This window comes from Carcharhinus amblyrhynchos, chromosome 23 (genome assembly GCF_965287045.1).
Source record: "Carcharhinus amblyrhynchos chromosome 23, sCarAmb.v2.hapA, whole genome shotgun sequence".
Lineage (NCBI taxonomy): Eukaryota > Metazoa > Chordata > Chondrichthyes > Carcharhiniformes > Carcharhinidae > Carcharhinus > Carcharhinus amblyrhynchos.
Window position 1 is genome coordinate 9,423,306 of NC_137346.1, and position 15,117 is coordinate 9,438,422.

Sequence of the window (15,117 nt, forward strand, 5' to 3'; positions counted from 1 at the left end):
AAAGGACAATTCGCAGTAGGTGTTACAAAACTGAAGATTGAACCTCATGTGACCATACTTACTTTTTGTGCAAAGTCTGAAGAAGGGTGTGTCTGTATGGGGATGGTGCTTAACCCGGAACAACAGAGATAGCTAGCTCATAAGACTTGTATTGTGTCGTATTTAAGTGTCGGAATTGGTAAAAGTTATGCTCATTCTTTTGTCATATTTTAACCATGTTCTTAAATAAATTTTGTTTGGTCAAAGCTCCCTAGTGGGTCACTTGAATCATACCTGGAATGAAACGTGTTATGTTCACTCCAATTCCAAAATCAAATGTAAAACTTAGGGTCTGGGCTAACTTCATAAAACACCTTGGGCTTTCCAGCCTCAGTCCGAACACAGCATAGGCCCATACTTCACCACTTACGCAAGGATATTTTGGCCTTGGAGGGAGTGCAGAGGAGGTTTACTAGGCTGATACCGGAGTTGAGGGGGTTGAGCTATGAGGAGAGGCTGAATAAACTAGGCTTGTACTCGTTAGAGTTTAGAAGAATGAGGGGGGATCTCATTGAGACGTATAAGATGATGAATGGGATGGATAGGATAGAGGTGGAGAGACTCTTCCCGCTCAGAAAGGACAGTAGGACTAGGGGGCACAGCCTCAAGATAAAGAGGGGGTGGTTTAGAACGGAGTTGAGGAGGAACTTCTTCACTCAAAGGGTGGTGAATCTCTGGAATTCTCTGCCCGTTGAAGTGGTGGAGGCTTCCTTGCTAAATATTTTTAAGACGCGGGTTGATGGGTTTTTGATAAGCGAGGGGATTAAGGGTTATGGGGAGAGGGCGGGAATGTGGAACTGAGCCACGACAGATCAGCCATGATCTTATTGAATGGCGGGGCAGGCTCGAAGGGCTAGATGGCCCACTCCTGCTCCTATTTCTTATGTTCTTATGTTCTAAAATGGCACCAAGTTCTTACAGTCAAGGAGAGCAGCCACTGAGAGAGATGAGAGAGCCTCAGGGCAACAATCCGCCAGTATCTCAATCAGCTAATTTCCTTACCGTGGGCATGCCTGTAAGGTGAAAAACAGGTGCTATCTGCGAACCCACAACCAGTGCCAACATCTCACACTCACTCAACCATCCACAAGGAAAACATCACCCTCAACACGATCGTGGTGTGAATGATGACAAATCTTTCTCGGGCAGCACGGTGGCCCAGTGGTTAGCACTGCTGCCTCACAGCTCCAGGGACCCGGGTTCAATTCCAGCCTTGGATCACTGTCCGTGCAGGGTCTGCACATTCTTCCCGTGTCTGTGTGGGTTCCCTCCGGGTGCTCTGGTTTCCTCTCACAATAAGAAGTCTCACAACACCAGGTTAGAGTCCAACCAGTTTATTTGATAGTAATCTCACAAGCTTTCAGAAACAGTGTTCCTTCGTCAGGTGTGTCAGTCTGGTTGGACTCTAACCTGGTGTTGTGAGACTCCTTACTGTGTTTACCCCAGTCCAACGCCAGCATCTCTACATCATTCCTCTCACAGCCCAAAGATGTGCGGGTTAGGTTGTTTGGCCGTCTAAATTGCCCCTTCGTGTCGAGGGGAGTCTAGCAGGGTAAATAAGGGGAGTTATGGGAATAGGACCTGGGTGGGATTGTGGTCGGAGCAGACTCGATGGGCCAAATAAAGTCTCCACCTACACTGCAGGGATTCTATGATCAGAAGTACTTCATTGGCTGTGAAGTTGGGACGCACAAGAGGACATGAAAGGCGCTATATAAATGCAACGTCTTCCCTTTTTTTGGGTGAATGCTATTTAGTCAGAGTTGGGTTGTGAAGTCCTGATGTTCCGGTGGCCACGTGGATGAGATGCCAGTGTGTGGCAGTGCCTGAGGGGCTGCACTTCAACACAAGTGTCATTGGCATGGGTGAGGGAGACGGTGGGTAAAGGTGACGAGAGATGCCACAGCCAAGAATGATCGATGGGTCATCACAGGACGTCTTGGTTGTAATGAAATGGTGATAATTTACAGAAGGAAGGAAGAGTTTCCAGCTCCCATTCACAGTGAGAGGTTAAAGGTCACTCCCAAGGCCAACTCTGTGGGATGGTTAAGGTATGGAAGAGGAAGGGATGGAAGCATCCGGATGAGTAGGGAGAGAATAGAGGGATATGGACCGAGAAGGGTTTTTTTTTAAGTTTAGTTTGGGCATCATGACCAGCACAGACTTGAAGGGCCGAAGGGCCTGTTCCTGTGCTGTACGGTTCTTTGTTCTTGCAGGTGGGGCAATTCTGTCCCATGCCCCAATTCTGGGGCATAAAAACAGGCACTGGATTCAATTCCGAACTCTCTTAAAGTTTATTTATTATTGGCACAAGTAGACTTACATTAACACTGCAATGAAGTTACTCTGACAATCCCCTAGTCGCCACACTCCGGCGCCTGTTCGGGTTACACTGAGGGAGAATATAGCACGGCCAATGCACCCAACCAGCACGTCCTCCGGACTGTGGGAGGCACCCGGAGGAAACCCACACAGACACGGGGAGAACATGCAAACTCCCCACAGATCTACCTCGCCTTAAGTGAATCTTTCTCCACACTCTAGCTATGACTGTAACACTACATTCTACACTCTCTCCTTTCCTCCTCTATGAACGGTATGCTTTGCCTGTATAGCGGGCAAGAAACAATACTTTTCACTGTACGTTAACACGCGTGACAATAATAACTCAAATGACCCAAGCCGGGAATCGAACTCGGGTCGTTGGTGCTGTGAGACAGCAGTGCTAACCACTGCGCCACCCCCTTTCACTCACAGCTCAATTTTTTATTTTGGTAAACTTACTTTCCTATTTTTCTGACTCTTTTAAAAATCAGCTTTCCGTTCCCTCTCAAAAATAATAAATCGACGTGAGAGGCAATGTCACTGAGCCCAGATAACCAGATGTCACATCTCCGCCCGAGTGTCCTGCTGTGTGTGCACGGAAAGCTCATATTCGGCGCGTTGCCACACACGCTGGAAGCTGAAATGTTTTCTTCCGAATCCACTCTTGACAATTTCCCAATATCCTGCCCCCGCACCAACTTTTAGGAATATGTTCCCCACACACCCATTGGTGGTCCCAGTGCTGACTGCACGCCGGACTTGAGCAGAATATCCCAGGCTGACATTATCAATCCAGCGTCAAATGGTCTCGGTTTGCTCTCTTTGGGATCTTGCTGTGTACATGAAAGCTTCTCACATTGGCCTACATCACAATGATGTTCGGAAAGCGGCTGATTGATGCTTCATGAAGATGTATCAAAGCGCTGCGTAAATCTAAGTTCTTTAGTAAATGATTTGTCCCAGCTGTTATAGCTTAGAATAGAATCACAAAATACAACTGCCACAGCGCAGAAGGAGGCCATTTGGCCCATCATGTCTGTACTGACCACAATCCCACCCTATTCCCATAACCCCACATACTTATCCTGCCAGTCCCCTTGACACTAAGGGTCAAACTACCACAACTAATCAACTTAACCCGCGCATCTGTAGACTGTGGGAGGAAACTGGAGGAAACCCACACAGTCATGGGGAGAAGGTGCAGATTCCACACAGACAGTGACCCAAGGTCAGAGTTGAACCCGGGTCCCTGGCGCTGTGAGGCAGCAGTGCTAACCACTGTGCCACCCGGCTTATTTGAACGTTTGTTGTGCTGCTGTCTCTGATCACCACCCCACTCCCCCCCCCCCAAGGGATTATTGTGGCCATCTTCTCACAGAAAGAAAAAAAATGAAATTTGCATTTACATAGCACCTTTGATGACCTTGGCCTATCCCAAAGCGTTTTCAGCCATTAGGTAATCTGAAGTGTTGTGGAGATTAGGGGAAATTGGGAATGCAGGCTACTTTCCCGTTGCTGTACAGGGATACCCAATCTGTGTCCCTCCCTGGTTGGAGTGGCCTGCTGCATCATAGGTTGTTATTTTCAATCCATCTGCCTCTTAATTGGGTCTAACATCAATAACTATTTCCCGCAAGTGGACCTTGATTTGATTTGCTTTATTGTCACATGTATTAGTATACAGTGAAAAGTATTGTTTCTTGCGCTCTATACAGACAAAGCAAGCCGTACATAGACAAGTAAATGAGAGAGTGCAGAATGCAGTGTTATAGTCATAGCTAGGGTGTAGAGAAAGACCAGTTTAATACGAGATAGGTCCATTCAAAAGTGATGGCAGCAGGGAGGAAGCTGTTCTTGAGTTGGTTGGTACGTGACCTCAAACTTTTGTATTATTTTCCCAGTGGAAGAGAGAATGTCAAGTTTGTGTGAGGTCCTTAATTATGCTGGCTGCTTTTCCAAGGCAGCAGGAAATGTAGACAGAGTCAATGGGTGTGAATTATGAACCAGAGTGTACCATTATCTGACCAACGTTTAAGTTGCTGTAGCAAAACCCAGGCATTAAACAGTGCATTTTCGTTCTTGTTTTTACGCCATTGTCATCAATTTACTTTTATCTTCAGTAGGTGTTATAATCTAGGTCAGAAACTCCAAGGGTTTCTTAAAAGTCAGCCTAGATCATAAGTTTTGCACTTTGGTATTGACAAGCTTAAGATGTTTCACTCCAGATTTGATTCAAATGACCCACTAGGGAGCTTTTATCAAACAAAGTTTGTTTAAGAATATAGTTAACATGCATAGAAAGAAAATTAGCAATTTTTTTTATCAATTACAAACAAAAAAACTACCATGATATTGCATAAACTTTAACAGCTACAAATGCTGTTCCAACACAACATTCTTACCAAAATACATTCCCAGTTTCAGTTTAATGCACAAAATACGCATGCTCACGTGATTTCCAGCTCTGCAACACCTGCTGTGAATTACTGTCTTGGATGGAGAATTGCAACTCTGACTTCTCCATCCTGGAGCTCCCGGCACCCCTCAAGGCAGAGTTGGAGCCACAGCTAGCCTCCAGATAGCAAATCACCAACAGCAACATTTTCACTCTAGGGAGACAAAACCCTGCAGCATGGTGGCACAGTGGTTAGCACTGCTGCCTCCCAGCCCTAGGTTCAATTCGTGGCTTGGGTCAGTATCTGTGTGGAGTCAGCATGTTGTCCCCGTGTCTGCGTGGGTTTCCTCGGGGTGCTCCAGTTTCCACCACAGTCTGAAAGATGTGTTGGTTAGGTGCATTGACCCAAACAGGCGCCGGAGTGCAGCAGCTAGGGGAATTTCATAGTAACTTCATTGCAACGTTAATGTAATGCTTACTTGTGACTTTACTTTAAAACTTTACATTTCAAACCGGCTTCCAACTAGCCAGCAGAATTTCTATTACCAGGGAAAGAGACAAAAACTGCATCCAGTCTGGGAGTCCAAACACCTTCCAACTAGCCAGCAAAACCTGTAAGTAAAGAAGCCTTGTGAAAAAAAGACTGTCCCACTTCACCTGTCAATCATCTTCTCCCAAACAATTCAAAAGGATCATAAAACCCCAGGACAGCGCATTAGGCCCAGATTAAAAATTAACAAAAGGCCTATTATATAACTCTAGCAACAATAAAAGATACCACTACTGACCTCACGGTGCCAGTGACAAAAATAAAAACATGCTTTCTTACAAACTGCGGGGAATATGATTAAAAATGCAATCTTTAGTGGCACATAGCATCACATAGGTAAGTGAGTCAAAAGGAAATGAAGTACGCGATTAAGAGTAACATTCCACTACAGTACAGAGGGAGTTGCCAGTTTTTGGATAAGACATTAAATCACAGCACTGTCTCCTCTCTAAGTGGATTTAAAAGTTCCAATGGGGCTAATTTGAAAAAGGGAAGGAGAGTAATTCCTGGTCCATTGTCCAATAGTTTGACCTTAACCAATCCCTGAAACATCTGGTCACTTTTCTCTGCAGTTCGCGGACCCTTGAAGCATTTAAAGGCAGCCACTGTTGCGGCACGGTGGTTAGTATTGCTGCCTCACAGTGCCAGGGACCCCGCTTCGATTCCCAGCTCACATCACAGAATGTGCAGAAACTGCACATTCTCCCCGTGCCTGGTTTCCTCCCATGGTCCAAAAGTCCGTGATGGTTAGGTGCATTGGCCGTGCTAAGTTATGGGTGGCACGGTGGCACAGTGGTTAGCACTGCTGCCTCACAGTGCCACAGACCTGGGTTAACCTCCGACCTTGGGTGACTGTCTGTGTGCAGTTTGCACCTTCCCCCCATTGTCTGAATGAGTTTCCTCTGGGTGCTCCGAAAGACTGGTTAGCTGCATTGACCGTGCTAAATTACTGGCGGCGCAGTGGTTAGCACAGCTACCTCACGGTGCCTGGAACCCAGGTTCAATTCCAACGTCCGACGACTATATGGAATTTGCACATTCTCCCCGTGTCTGTGTGGGTTTCCTCTGGGTGCTGAGGGTTAGGTTGATTGGCCATGCTAAATTGCTCCTTAGTGTTAGGGGGAGTAAATACATGGGGTTACGGGGATAGAGTCGGGGTGGGGTTGTTTTCGGTGCAGGCTCGATGGGCCGAATGGCCTCTTTCTGCGCTGTTGGAATTCTGTGGGCGGAATGTTACCGGCACATCAATGCCATTCTCCAAGCCTCGGGGGCGGGCATGCCGGTAAAATTCCGGCCTGTGATTCTATACCCAGTGAGCTATGGGCTGATAGGATTCAGGGGGTCGGTGCTGGGGCCTCAGCTATTTACCATTTATATAGATGATCTGGAGGAGGGAACCGAGTGCAGGGTGTCGAAATTTGCTGATGACACCAAGATTGGGGGAAAGGCAAATTGTGCGGAGGGTGTGGAGAGTCTGCAGAAGGATCTAGATAGGCTGGGCGAATGGGCCAGGAAATGGCAAATGGAATTTAATGTTGGCAAGTGTGAGGTGGTCCACTTTGGTAGGAAGAATGGTAGGAAGGACTATTACTTACGTGGCGAAAAACTGCAGCAGGCGACGGTGCAGAGGGACCTCGGGGTCCTTGTGCATGAGTCGCAAAAACCCAGCTTGCAGGTGCAGCAGGTGGTCAGGAAGGCGAATGGGATGCTGGCCTTCATAGCGAGGGGGATTGAATATAAAAGTAGGGAGGTCTTGCTGCAGCTGTATAGGGCATTGGTGAGGCCGCAGCTGGAGTACTGTGTGCAGTTTTGGGCGCCGCACCTGCGCAAGGATATTTTGGCCCTGGAGGGAGTGCAGAGGAGGTTTACTAGGCTGATACCGGAGTTGAGGGGATTGAGCTATGAGGAGAGGCTGAATAAACTAGGCTTGTACTCGTTAGAGTTTAGAAGAATGAGGGGAGATCTCAGTGAGACGTATAAGATGATGAATGGGATGGATAGGATAGAGGTGGAGAGACTCTTCCCGCTCAAAAAAGACAGTAGGACTAGGGGGCACAGCCTCAAGATAAAGGGGAGGCAGTTTAGAACGGAGTTGAGGAGGAACTTCTTCACTCAAAGGGTGGTGAATCTCTGGAATTCTCTGCCCGTTGAAGTGGTGGAGGCTGCCTCGCTAAATATTTTTAAGATGCGGGTTGATGGGTTCTTGATAAGAGAGGGGATTAAGGGTTATGGGGAGAGGGCGGGAAAGTGGAACTGAGCCACAACAGATCAGCCATGATCTTATTGAATGGCGGGGCAGGCTCGAAGGACTAGATGGCCTACTCCTGCTCCTATTTCTTATGTTCTTATGTTCTTTACTCTTCATTTCTCTTCCATTGAAACGAGTAAAGCCTCAAGCCCTTTGCATCCACTCTGCACTCCCACAGGAAACGCTGACAGTTTTGGCTGAATAATGCTCAGTATCTCCAGACTGTGTTGCAATGCGGTTTTGCAACACAGTGTGCTCACTGGACACTTGGTTTGGAAGCTCAGAGGTTTGGTGGGGGGATGGGGAAGGACCAGGCTTCAAGAGTTTACCATTAGCTGCATCCTCTAACTGGCACAATCCCTTTATCCAAGTGAAATATTTAATTTCAGAAGCTTTAATTTAAACATCCGAGTGTAGATCATTAAACGGCACCTCCTCAGTGCCCTCCGCCCCCTCCCCCCTCCATGGGGTTCAGCTCCTGCTGGGAAGACGCAGAGATTTTTTTTGTATATTTGTTCACTATACGGGCATCTCGGGCGAGACTGGCATTTATTATCCATCCCCACTCTCCTGTTAGACAGCAGGCTCCATGTACACAGGCAAACGGCCAGTGTTGTAATGTAGGAAACACGGCCACAAACTTTCACACAGCCAGCTGCCAGAGACACCAGTGTGGTAATCGTGGGATGGCCTGTTTATGTGGGGTTTAGTGAGGGATAAATATTGGGCAGGACACTGGGAATAACACCATCTGTGTTCCTTCTGAATTGTGTCAAGGGCCTTGTTTTAATATCTCATCGGAAAGACAGCACTTCCAACAGCACGGTGCTCCCTCAGCGCAGCGCTCCCTCTGCGTGGCACTCACTTGGCAGGGCGCTCCCTCAGCGGGACGCTCCCTCTCTCAACGCACAAGCTTCATGACTTTGAGGTAAGAATGTTACCCACAGAGCCATGGGTGGCACCTGGCAGTTCTCAGGACATCTCTTTTTAATTCTTCCACTGGGATGTGGGCATCGCTGGCAAGTCCAGCATTTTTGCCCATCCCTAGTTGCCCGAGGGCAATTAAGAGCCAACCACATTACTGTGACTCTGGATTCACATATAGGCCAGACCGGGTAAGGATGGCAGATTTCCTTCCCTAAAGGACGTTCCCTAAACCAGATAGGTTTTTCCAACAATCAACAATGGTTTCACGGTCACCATTACTGAAGATTTTAATTCCACATTTAATGATTGAATTTAAGTTCCACCAGCTGTCTTAGTGGGGTTTTGACTCTGTCTCTCCAGGACATTAGCCAGGGCCTCTGGTTTGCTCATTTAGTAATGTTAGCACTCCACCATCCACCTACCTCCTTGACATGTGACTCTTCTCCCACACGGTGGCACAGTGGTTAGCGCTGCTACCTCACAACACCAGGGACCTGGGTTCAATTCCTGGCTTGGGTCACTGTCTATGCATTGTCTGCACATTCTCCCTGTGTCTGCGTGGGTTTCCTCCGTGTGCTCTGGTTTCCTCCCACAGTCCAAAAGACATGTCGGTTAGGTGGATTGGCCATGTTAAATTCCCCCTTAGATTTGATTTGATTTATTATTGTCACATGCGTGTGGTCAAAAGTATTGTTTCTTGTGCGCAATACATACAAAGCATAGAGAAGGAAACAAGAAAGTGCAGAATGTAGTGTTACAGTCATAGCTAGGGTGTAGAGAAAGATCAACTTAGTGCAAGATACTTCCATTCAAAAGTTTGATGGCAGCAGGGAAGAAGCTGTTTTTGATTTGGTTGGTATATGACCTCAGACTTCTGTATCTTTTTCCTGACGGAAGAAGATGGAAGGGAGAATGTTTGGGATGCGTGGGGTCCTTAATTATGCTGGCTGCTTTTCCCAGGCAGCGAGAAGTGTAGAGAGAGTCAATGGATGGGAGGCTGGTGTGTGAGATGGACTGGGCTTCATTCACATCCCTTTGTAGTTTCTTGTGGTCTTGGGCAGAGCAGGAGCCATACCAAGCTGTGATACAACCAAAAAGAATGCAGTGTACCCGAACAGGGGCTAGATTGTGGCAGCTAGGGGATAACTTCATTGCAGTGTTACCAGCCTACTTGCAACACTCATAAATAAAACCTTAATCTCACTTATTGTCCCCGTTTGCGATTGATTCTGTCTCTAACCGGTATGAACACAAAGTGATGTGGACGGCACGAATGGTTCTGAAACTCTTGAGTCAACAATGCACATAGTGCAATCTAGTTCAAATCATGGACCTTTCAACAGAGAGGGGAGAAAGTTAAAAAAACCTCAAATAGTTGTTTAAGGCTGGTTTGTAATTCTCTGGGCGGCAGTTTGATCTACAGAAGCTGTAGTAATGGTGAGACGCTTTAAACAGAATCCTCTAATCATTGTGATGTGAAATTATTTCAGCTGTGAGAGCGAGTCGAGGATTGAAGTTCTTTCTCAGTAACTGTCATGTGGCCAATGTTTTAATGAGCTCTCAGTGGGATTGACTCCGAGTTTCCTTCGCCTGCTCTGCATATTTACTCAACCAATGTTTTGGCCCTTTCTCGTTATCTTTTACACATGTCTGTAACACTAACACCGGCCGTCTGTAACACCAGCAAAGCCCCAGATTGAATTACCAGGACCACCTTCCCACCCCCACCGCTTTCCCTCTGCCATCCCCGTTCCTTCAGATCCGTGGCCTGGGCCTCTGCGACTGGATCCTAGACTTCCTAACCCATAGGCAGCAATGAATAAGATAGGCAACAACACCTCCTCCGCAATCACCCTCAACACCGGTGCCCCACAAGGTTGGGCTGTGACCTGAAGAGAATTCTGTTTAAACCTTAACTCTGCTGGCTGCTTTTCCGAAGCAGCAGGAAGTGTAGACAGAATCAATGGATGGGAGGCTGGTTTGAGGGATGGACTGGGCTTTGTTCACGAACCTTTGTAGTTTCAGCAGCCTTGGGCAGAGTAGGAGTCATCCCAAACTGTGTTACAGCTGGAAAGAATGCTTCCTGTCGTGCATCTGTGAAAGCTGGCGGGAGATGTAGCGGACATGCCAAATTTCCTTAGTCTCCTGAGAAAGTAGAGGCGTTGGTGGGGCTTTCTTAACTATAGTGTTGGCATGGCGGGGGGACCAGGACAATTGTTGGTGATCTGGGCTCTTAAAAACCTGAAGCTCTTGACCCTTTCTACTTCATCGCCGTTGATGTAAACGGGGGCATGTTCTCCTCTACGCTTCCTGAAGTCCAAGTGCCGCTGTCCCTGGAAGAAGATTAATGACTCTGCTTTTAAGATCATGAAGTCAATCCACTGAGAAATCCTTGTATATAGAGTTTATGTTTGTCTAATGTGCACTCCCTACCCACAGGTTCATTTACCAACTATCTGAGCCCTATAAGCTTATACACAGGATGATGAGAGCTGGGGCTTGTATCCTCTCTGGGTATGTGTGGAGATGGTGCTGTGATTTAATGGCCAGAATGTAGTGTTACAGTCACAGCTAGGGTGTAAATAAAGATCAACTTAACGCGAGGTAGGTCCATTCAAAAGTCTGACAGCAGCAGGGAAGAAGCTGTTCTTGAGTCCATTGGTGTGCGCGCTCAGACTTTTTTGTATCTTTTTCCCAACGGAAGAAGGTGGAAGAGAGAATGTCCGGGGTGTGTGCTGTCCTTAATTACGCTGGCTGCTTTTCCCGTGGCAGCGGGAAGTGTAGACAGAGTCAATGGATGGGAGGCTGGTTTGTGTGATGGATTGGGCTACATTCATGACCTTTTGTAGTTCCTTGCGGTCTTGGGCAGAGCAGGAGCCCATACCAAGCTGTGATACAACCAGAAAGAATGCTTTCTATGATGTATCTGTAAAAGTTAAAATCTGTAAAATCTCTGGAAGATGCGTAGAGCCGTACAGATTCCTTGAGCTTCTATTGTTGTTGCGTTTAGGTAGAAACATCATATAATCACCAATGTTTTGTTTTGAATCCAGGTATTCCGACCCTCATCATCCTGGACCAGGAGGGGAAGATAATTACACGCCAGGGGAGGCCAGCAGTACTTAATGACATGGATTGCAAAGACTTCCCGTGGCATCCCAAACCAGTATTGGAACTCACAGAATCCAACGCCATGCAACTGAACGAGGGACCCAGCCTCGTTCTATTTGTGGGTATGAAGTCTTAGTCCCGTATCCCCTATCTGTATTTGTGTGGCTGCAGATGTCTGGCTGGGATTCTCCAATCCCGTGTACCCAGCAAGAATGGAGAATGTGGCCTTCAGCCAGACCTCCCTTCCCTGCAGTGGGACTGGGGAACCCCAGCAATGGGGGCAAGATCTGAGTATCCCCGCTGTCTCTCTCTTTCTGTCTGTCTGTCTCTCTTTCTCTCTCTCTCTCACTCTTTCTCTCTGTTTCTCTCTCTTTCTTTTTCTCTCTGTTTTTCTCTCTCTTTTTCTTTTTCTTTCTCTCTCTCTTTCTCTCTCTCTCTCTCTCTTTCTCTCTCTCTCTTTCTCTCTCTCTCTTTCTCTCTTTCTCTCTGTTTTTCTCTCTCTTTTTCTTTTTCTTTCTCTTGCTCTTTCTCTCTTTCTCTCTCTCTCTTTCTCTTTCTCTCTCTCTCTTTCTCTCTCTCTTCCTCTCTTTCTCTCTCTCTCTTTCTCTTTCTCTCTTTCTCTCTCTCTTTCTCTGTCTCTCTTTCTCTCTCTCTCTTTCTTTCTTTTTTTCTCTCACTCTTTTTTCTCTCTCTCTGTCTCTCTTTCTCTTTCTCTCTCTCTCTTCTTCTCTCTCTCTTCCTCTTTCTCTTTCTCTCTCTCTCTTACATATACACACGTGAATATCCTGCCACAGTTTTACCTTTGAGTAACTGTCTATGGTCCACTTTTGCTGAATCACATCTCAGCGTGGCAAAACTGGCCTTTCGCAAATTACAGCTTTTCCTCTTGGCCGATCTTTATCCTTTTTTTATTCATTCGTGGGACATGGATATCATTGGCTGGGTCAGCATTTATTGCCCATCCCTAGTTGAGGGCAGTTGAGAGTCAACCACATTGCAGTGGCTCTGGAGTCACATGTAGGCCAGACCGGGTAAGGACGGCAGATTTCCTTCCCTAAAGGATCCGTTTACATAACTACCCAAAGTCAAACTGAATCCTGATCACCAGCCCGCAGATATTCTCCCACGGATAGTCCCTTCCACCTGTCCAGGTTCATTCCCTAAAACTAACGCCAAGGCAGCAGCTCCTTCCCTTGTTGCCACTTAAGTGCATATCTGGCCCTCAGGATTCAGGTCATCTTTTGGGTTGACTCTCTGAGGAACAAAAATAGGATATCCGCCACCCAGTTTTATATTTTATTAAAGAGGTATGGGGGGGTGGGTGTTAAAAGTGAATGGGTTTGCTGTTCACAAATGAGAAGGGTCAGTGTGTACAGCACCAAGGCAGGTCTGCACATCACCACATTGTATGTCTGGCCAGACCACACTTGCTTATTTATATTTTTATTTACTTTTGGCTTTATTTATTAGTGTCACAAGTAGGCTTACATTAACATTGCAATGAAGTTACTATGAAATTCCCCTAGTCGTCACACTCTGGCGCCTGTTCGGGTACACTGAGGGAGAATTTAGCACGGCCAATGCATCCTAACCCGCATATCTTTCGAAGGAAACTGGAGCACCCGGATGAAACCCACACAGACATGGGGAGAATGTGCAAACTCCACACAGATAGTGACCCAAGGCTAGAATTGAACCCAGGTCCCTGGCGCTGTGAGGCAGCAGTGCTAACCACTGTGCCACCGTGCCTCCCGATCACTTAGAATACTGTGAGCAATTTTGGGCTCCATATTTAAGGAAAGGTGTGCTAGCCTTGGAGAGAGTCCAGAGGAGGTTCACAAGCATGATCCCGGGAACGAAAGGCTTGACATATGAGGACTCTGGGTCTGTACTTGATGGAGTTTAGAAGGATTGTGGGGGGTGGGGGAATCTCATTGAAACTTGCAGGATACTGCAAGGCCTGGATGGAGTGGACATGGGGAAGGTGTTTCCATAAATAGGAGAGACACAGACCCGAGAGCACAGTCTCAGACTAAAGGGGCGACACTTTAGAACTGAGACGAGGAGGGATTTCTTCAGAAAGCAGGTGGTGGATCTGTGGAATTCTTTGCCACACAAGGCTGTGGAGGCCAGGTCATTGAGTATATATAAGACAGAGATAGATAGGTTCCTGATTGGTAAGGGAATCAAAGGTCATTGGGGAAAAAGTGGAAAAGTAGGGTTGAGAAACATGTCAGCCATGATCGAATAGCAGAGCAGATGGGCCAAATGGCCTGACTTTGCACCTATATCTTATGGCTTTAGGCAGGCCACACACTCCATGAGATTAAAAAGAAAGTGCCATTTTGTCAGCGTTTCAGGAGCTATGGGTTGTGGACCACTCAACCCCGAACCTGTCCTCTGCCTCCGCATTCTCCCTCCTGGTGACTTCACGGCCGCAACCGTGTCCTTGACCCTTTTACCGGAACGCTTCCCGTCTTTTTCCCCGGAGTCTCATTCCTGCGCCTCCCTGGATCCCAGGCTAGCTGCCCACTGATCACGACCTTGACCTGCTCTCACTTGTTCCCTTTGATTCTCGCTAGATGTGAGCTCTATTTTTGCTGGCTGTCTTCCTGTCCTTTCCACAATCCGCCCCTTGTTGAAGATCCAGTTTCACTCACTCGCTGCACTTTAGCTAAATTTAACTCTCTGTCATCTGAAAATAGTGACTGAGACGGCTTTCTCTAGGAATGACAGAGAAAGGAGGGGATTAATCTGATGTATGTGTAAATGTTTCCCAAAAGCCTGACAATATGAGGCTAAAACATCATGCCTGGAGCTGGAAATGGGAAATATAGAGCTGTAGTTACCTCGTGGGCAGCACGGTGGTGCAGTGGTTAGCACCGCTGACTTCCAGCGCCAGGGACCCGGGTTCAATTCTGGCTTTGAACATAAGAACATAAGAATTAGGAGCAGGAGTAGGCCATCTAGCCCCTCGAGCCTGCCCCACCATTCAATAAGATCATGGCTGATCTGTCGTGGCTCAGTTCCACATTCCCATCCTCTCCCCATAACCCTTAATCCCCTTGCCTATCAAAAACCTATCAACCCGCGTCTTAAATATATTTAGCGAGGCAGCCTCCACCACTTCAACGGGCAGAGAATTCCAGAGATTCACCACCCTTTGAGTGAAGAAGTTCCTCCTCAACTCCGTTCTAAACCGCCCCCCCTTTATCTTGAGGCTGTGCCCTCTAGTCCTACTGTCCTTTCTGAGCGGGAAGAGCCTCTCCACCTCTATCCTATCCACCCCATTCATCATCTTATACGTCTCAATGAGATCTCCCCTCATTCTTCTAAACTCTAACGAGTACAAGCCTAGTTTATTCAGCCTCTCCTCATAGTTCAACCCCCTCAACTCCGGTATCAGCCTAGTAAACCTCCTCTGCACTCCCTCCAAGGCCAAAATATATTGGGTAAAGTAAAAGTGAAATGAAAGTAAAAGTGAAATGTATTTATTAGGCTTACATTAACACTGCAATGAAG

General features: G+C 47.1%; 1 protein-coding gene across 1 annotated transcript in view; it reads left to right on the top strand.

The window, feature by feature from the left end:
• nxn (nucleoredoxin) overlaps nt 1–15,117 on the top strand; it is a 180,741-nt gene that overhangs the window by 143,017 nt on the left and 22,607 nt on the right. Inside the window, exon 6 of the mRNA XM_080210427.1 lies at nt 11,538–11,717. Coding sequence (XP_080066553.1) covers nt 11,538–11,717 — 180 coding nt within the window. The remainder of the gene's footprint in view (nt 1–11,537; nt 11,718–15,117) is intronic.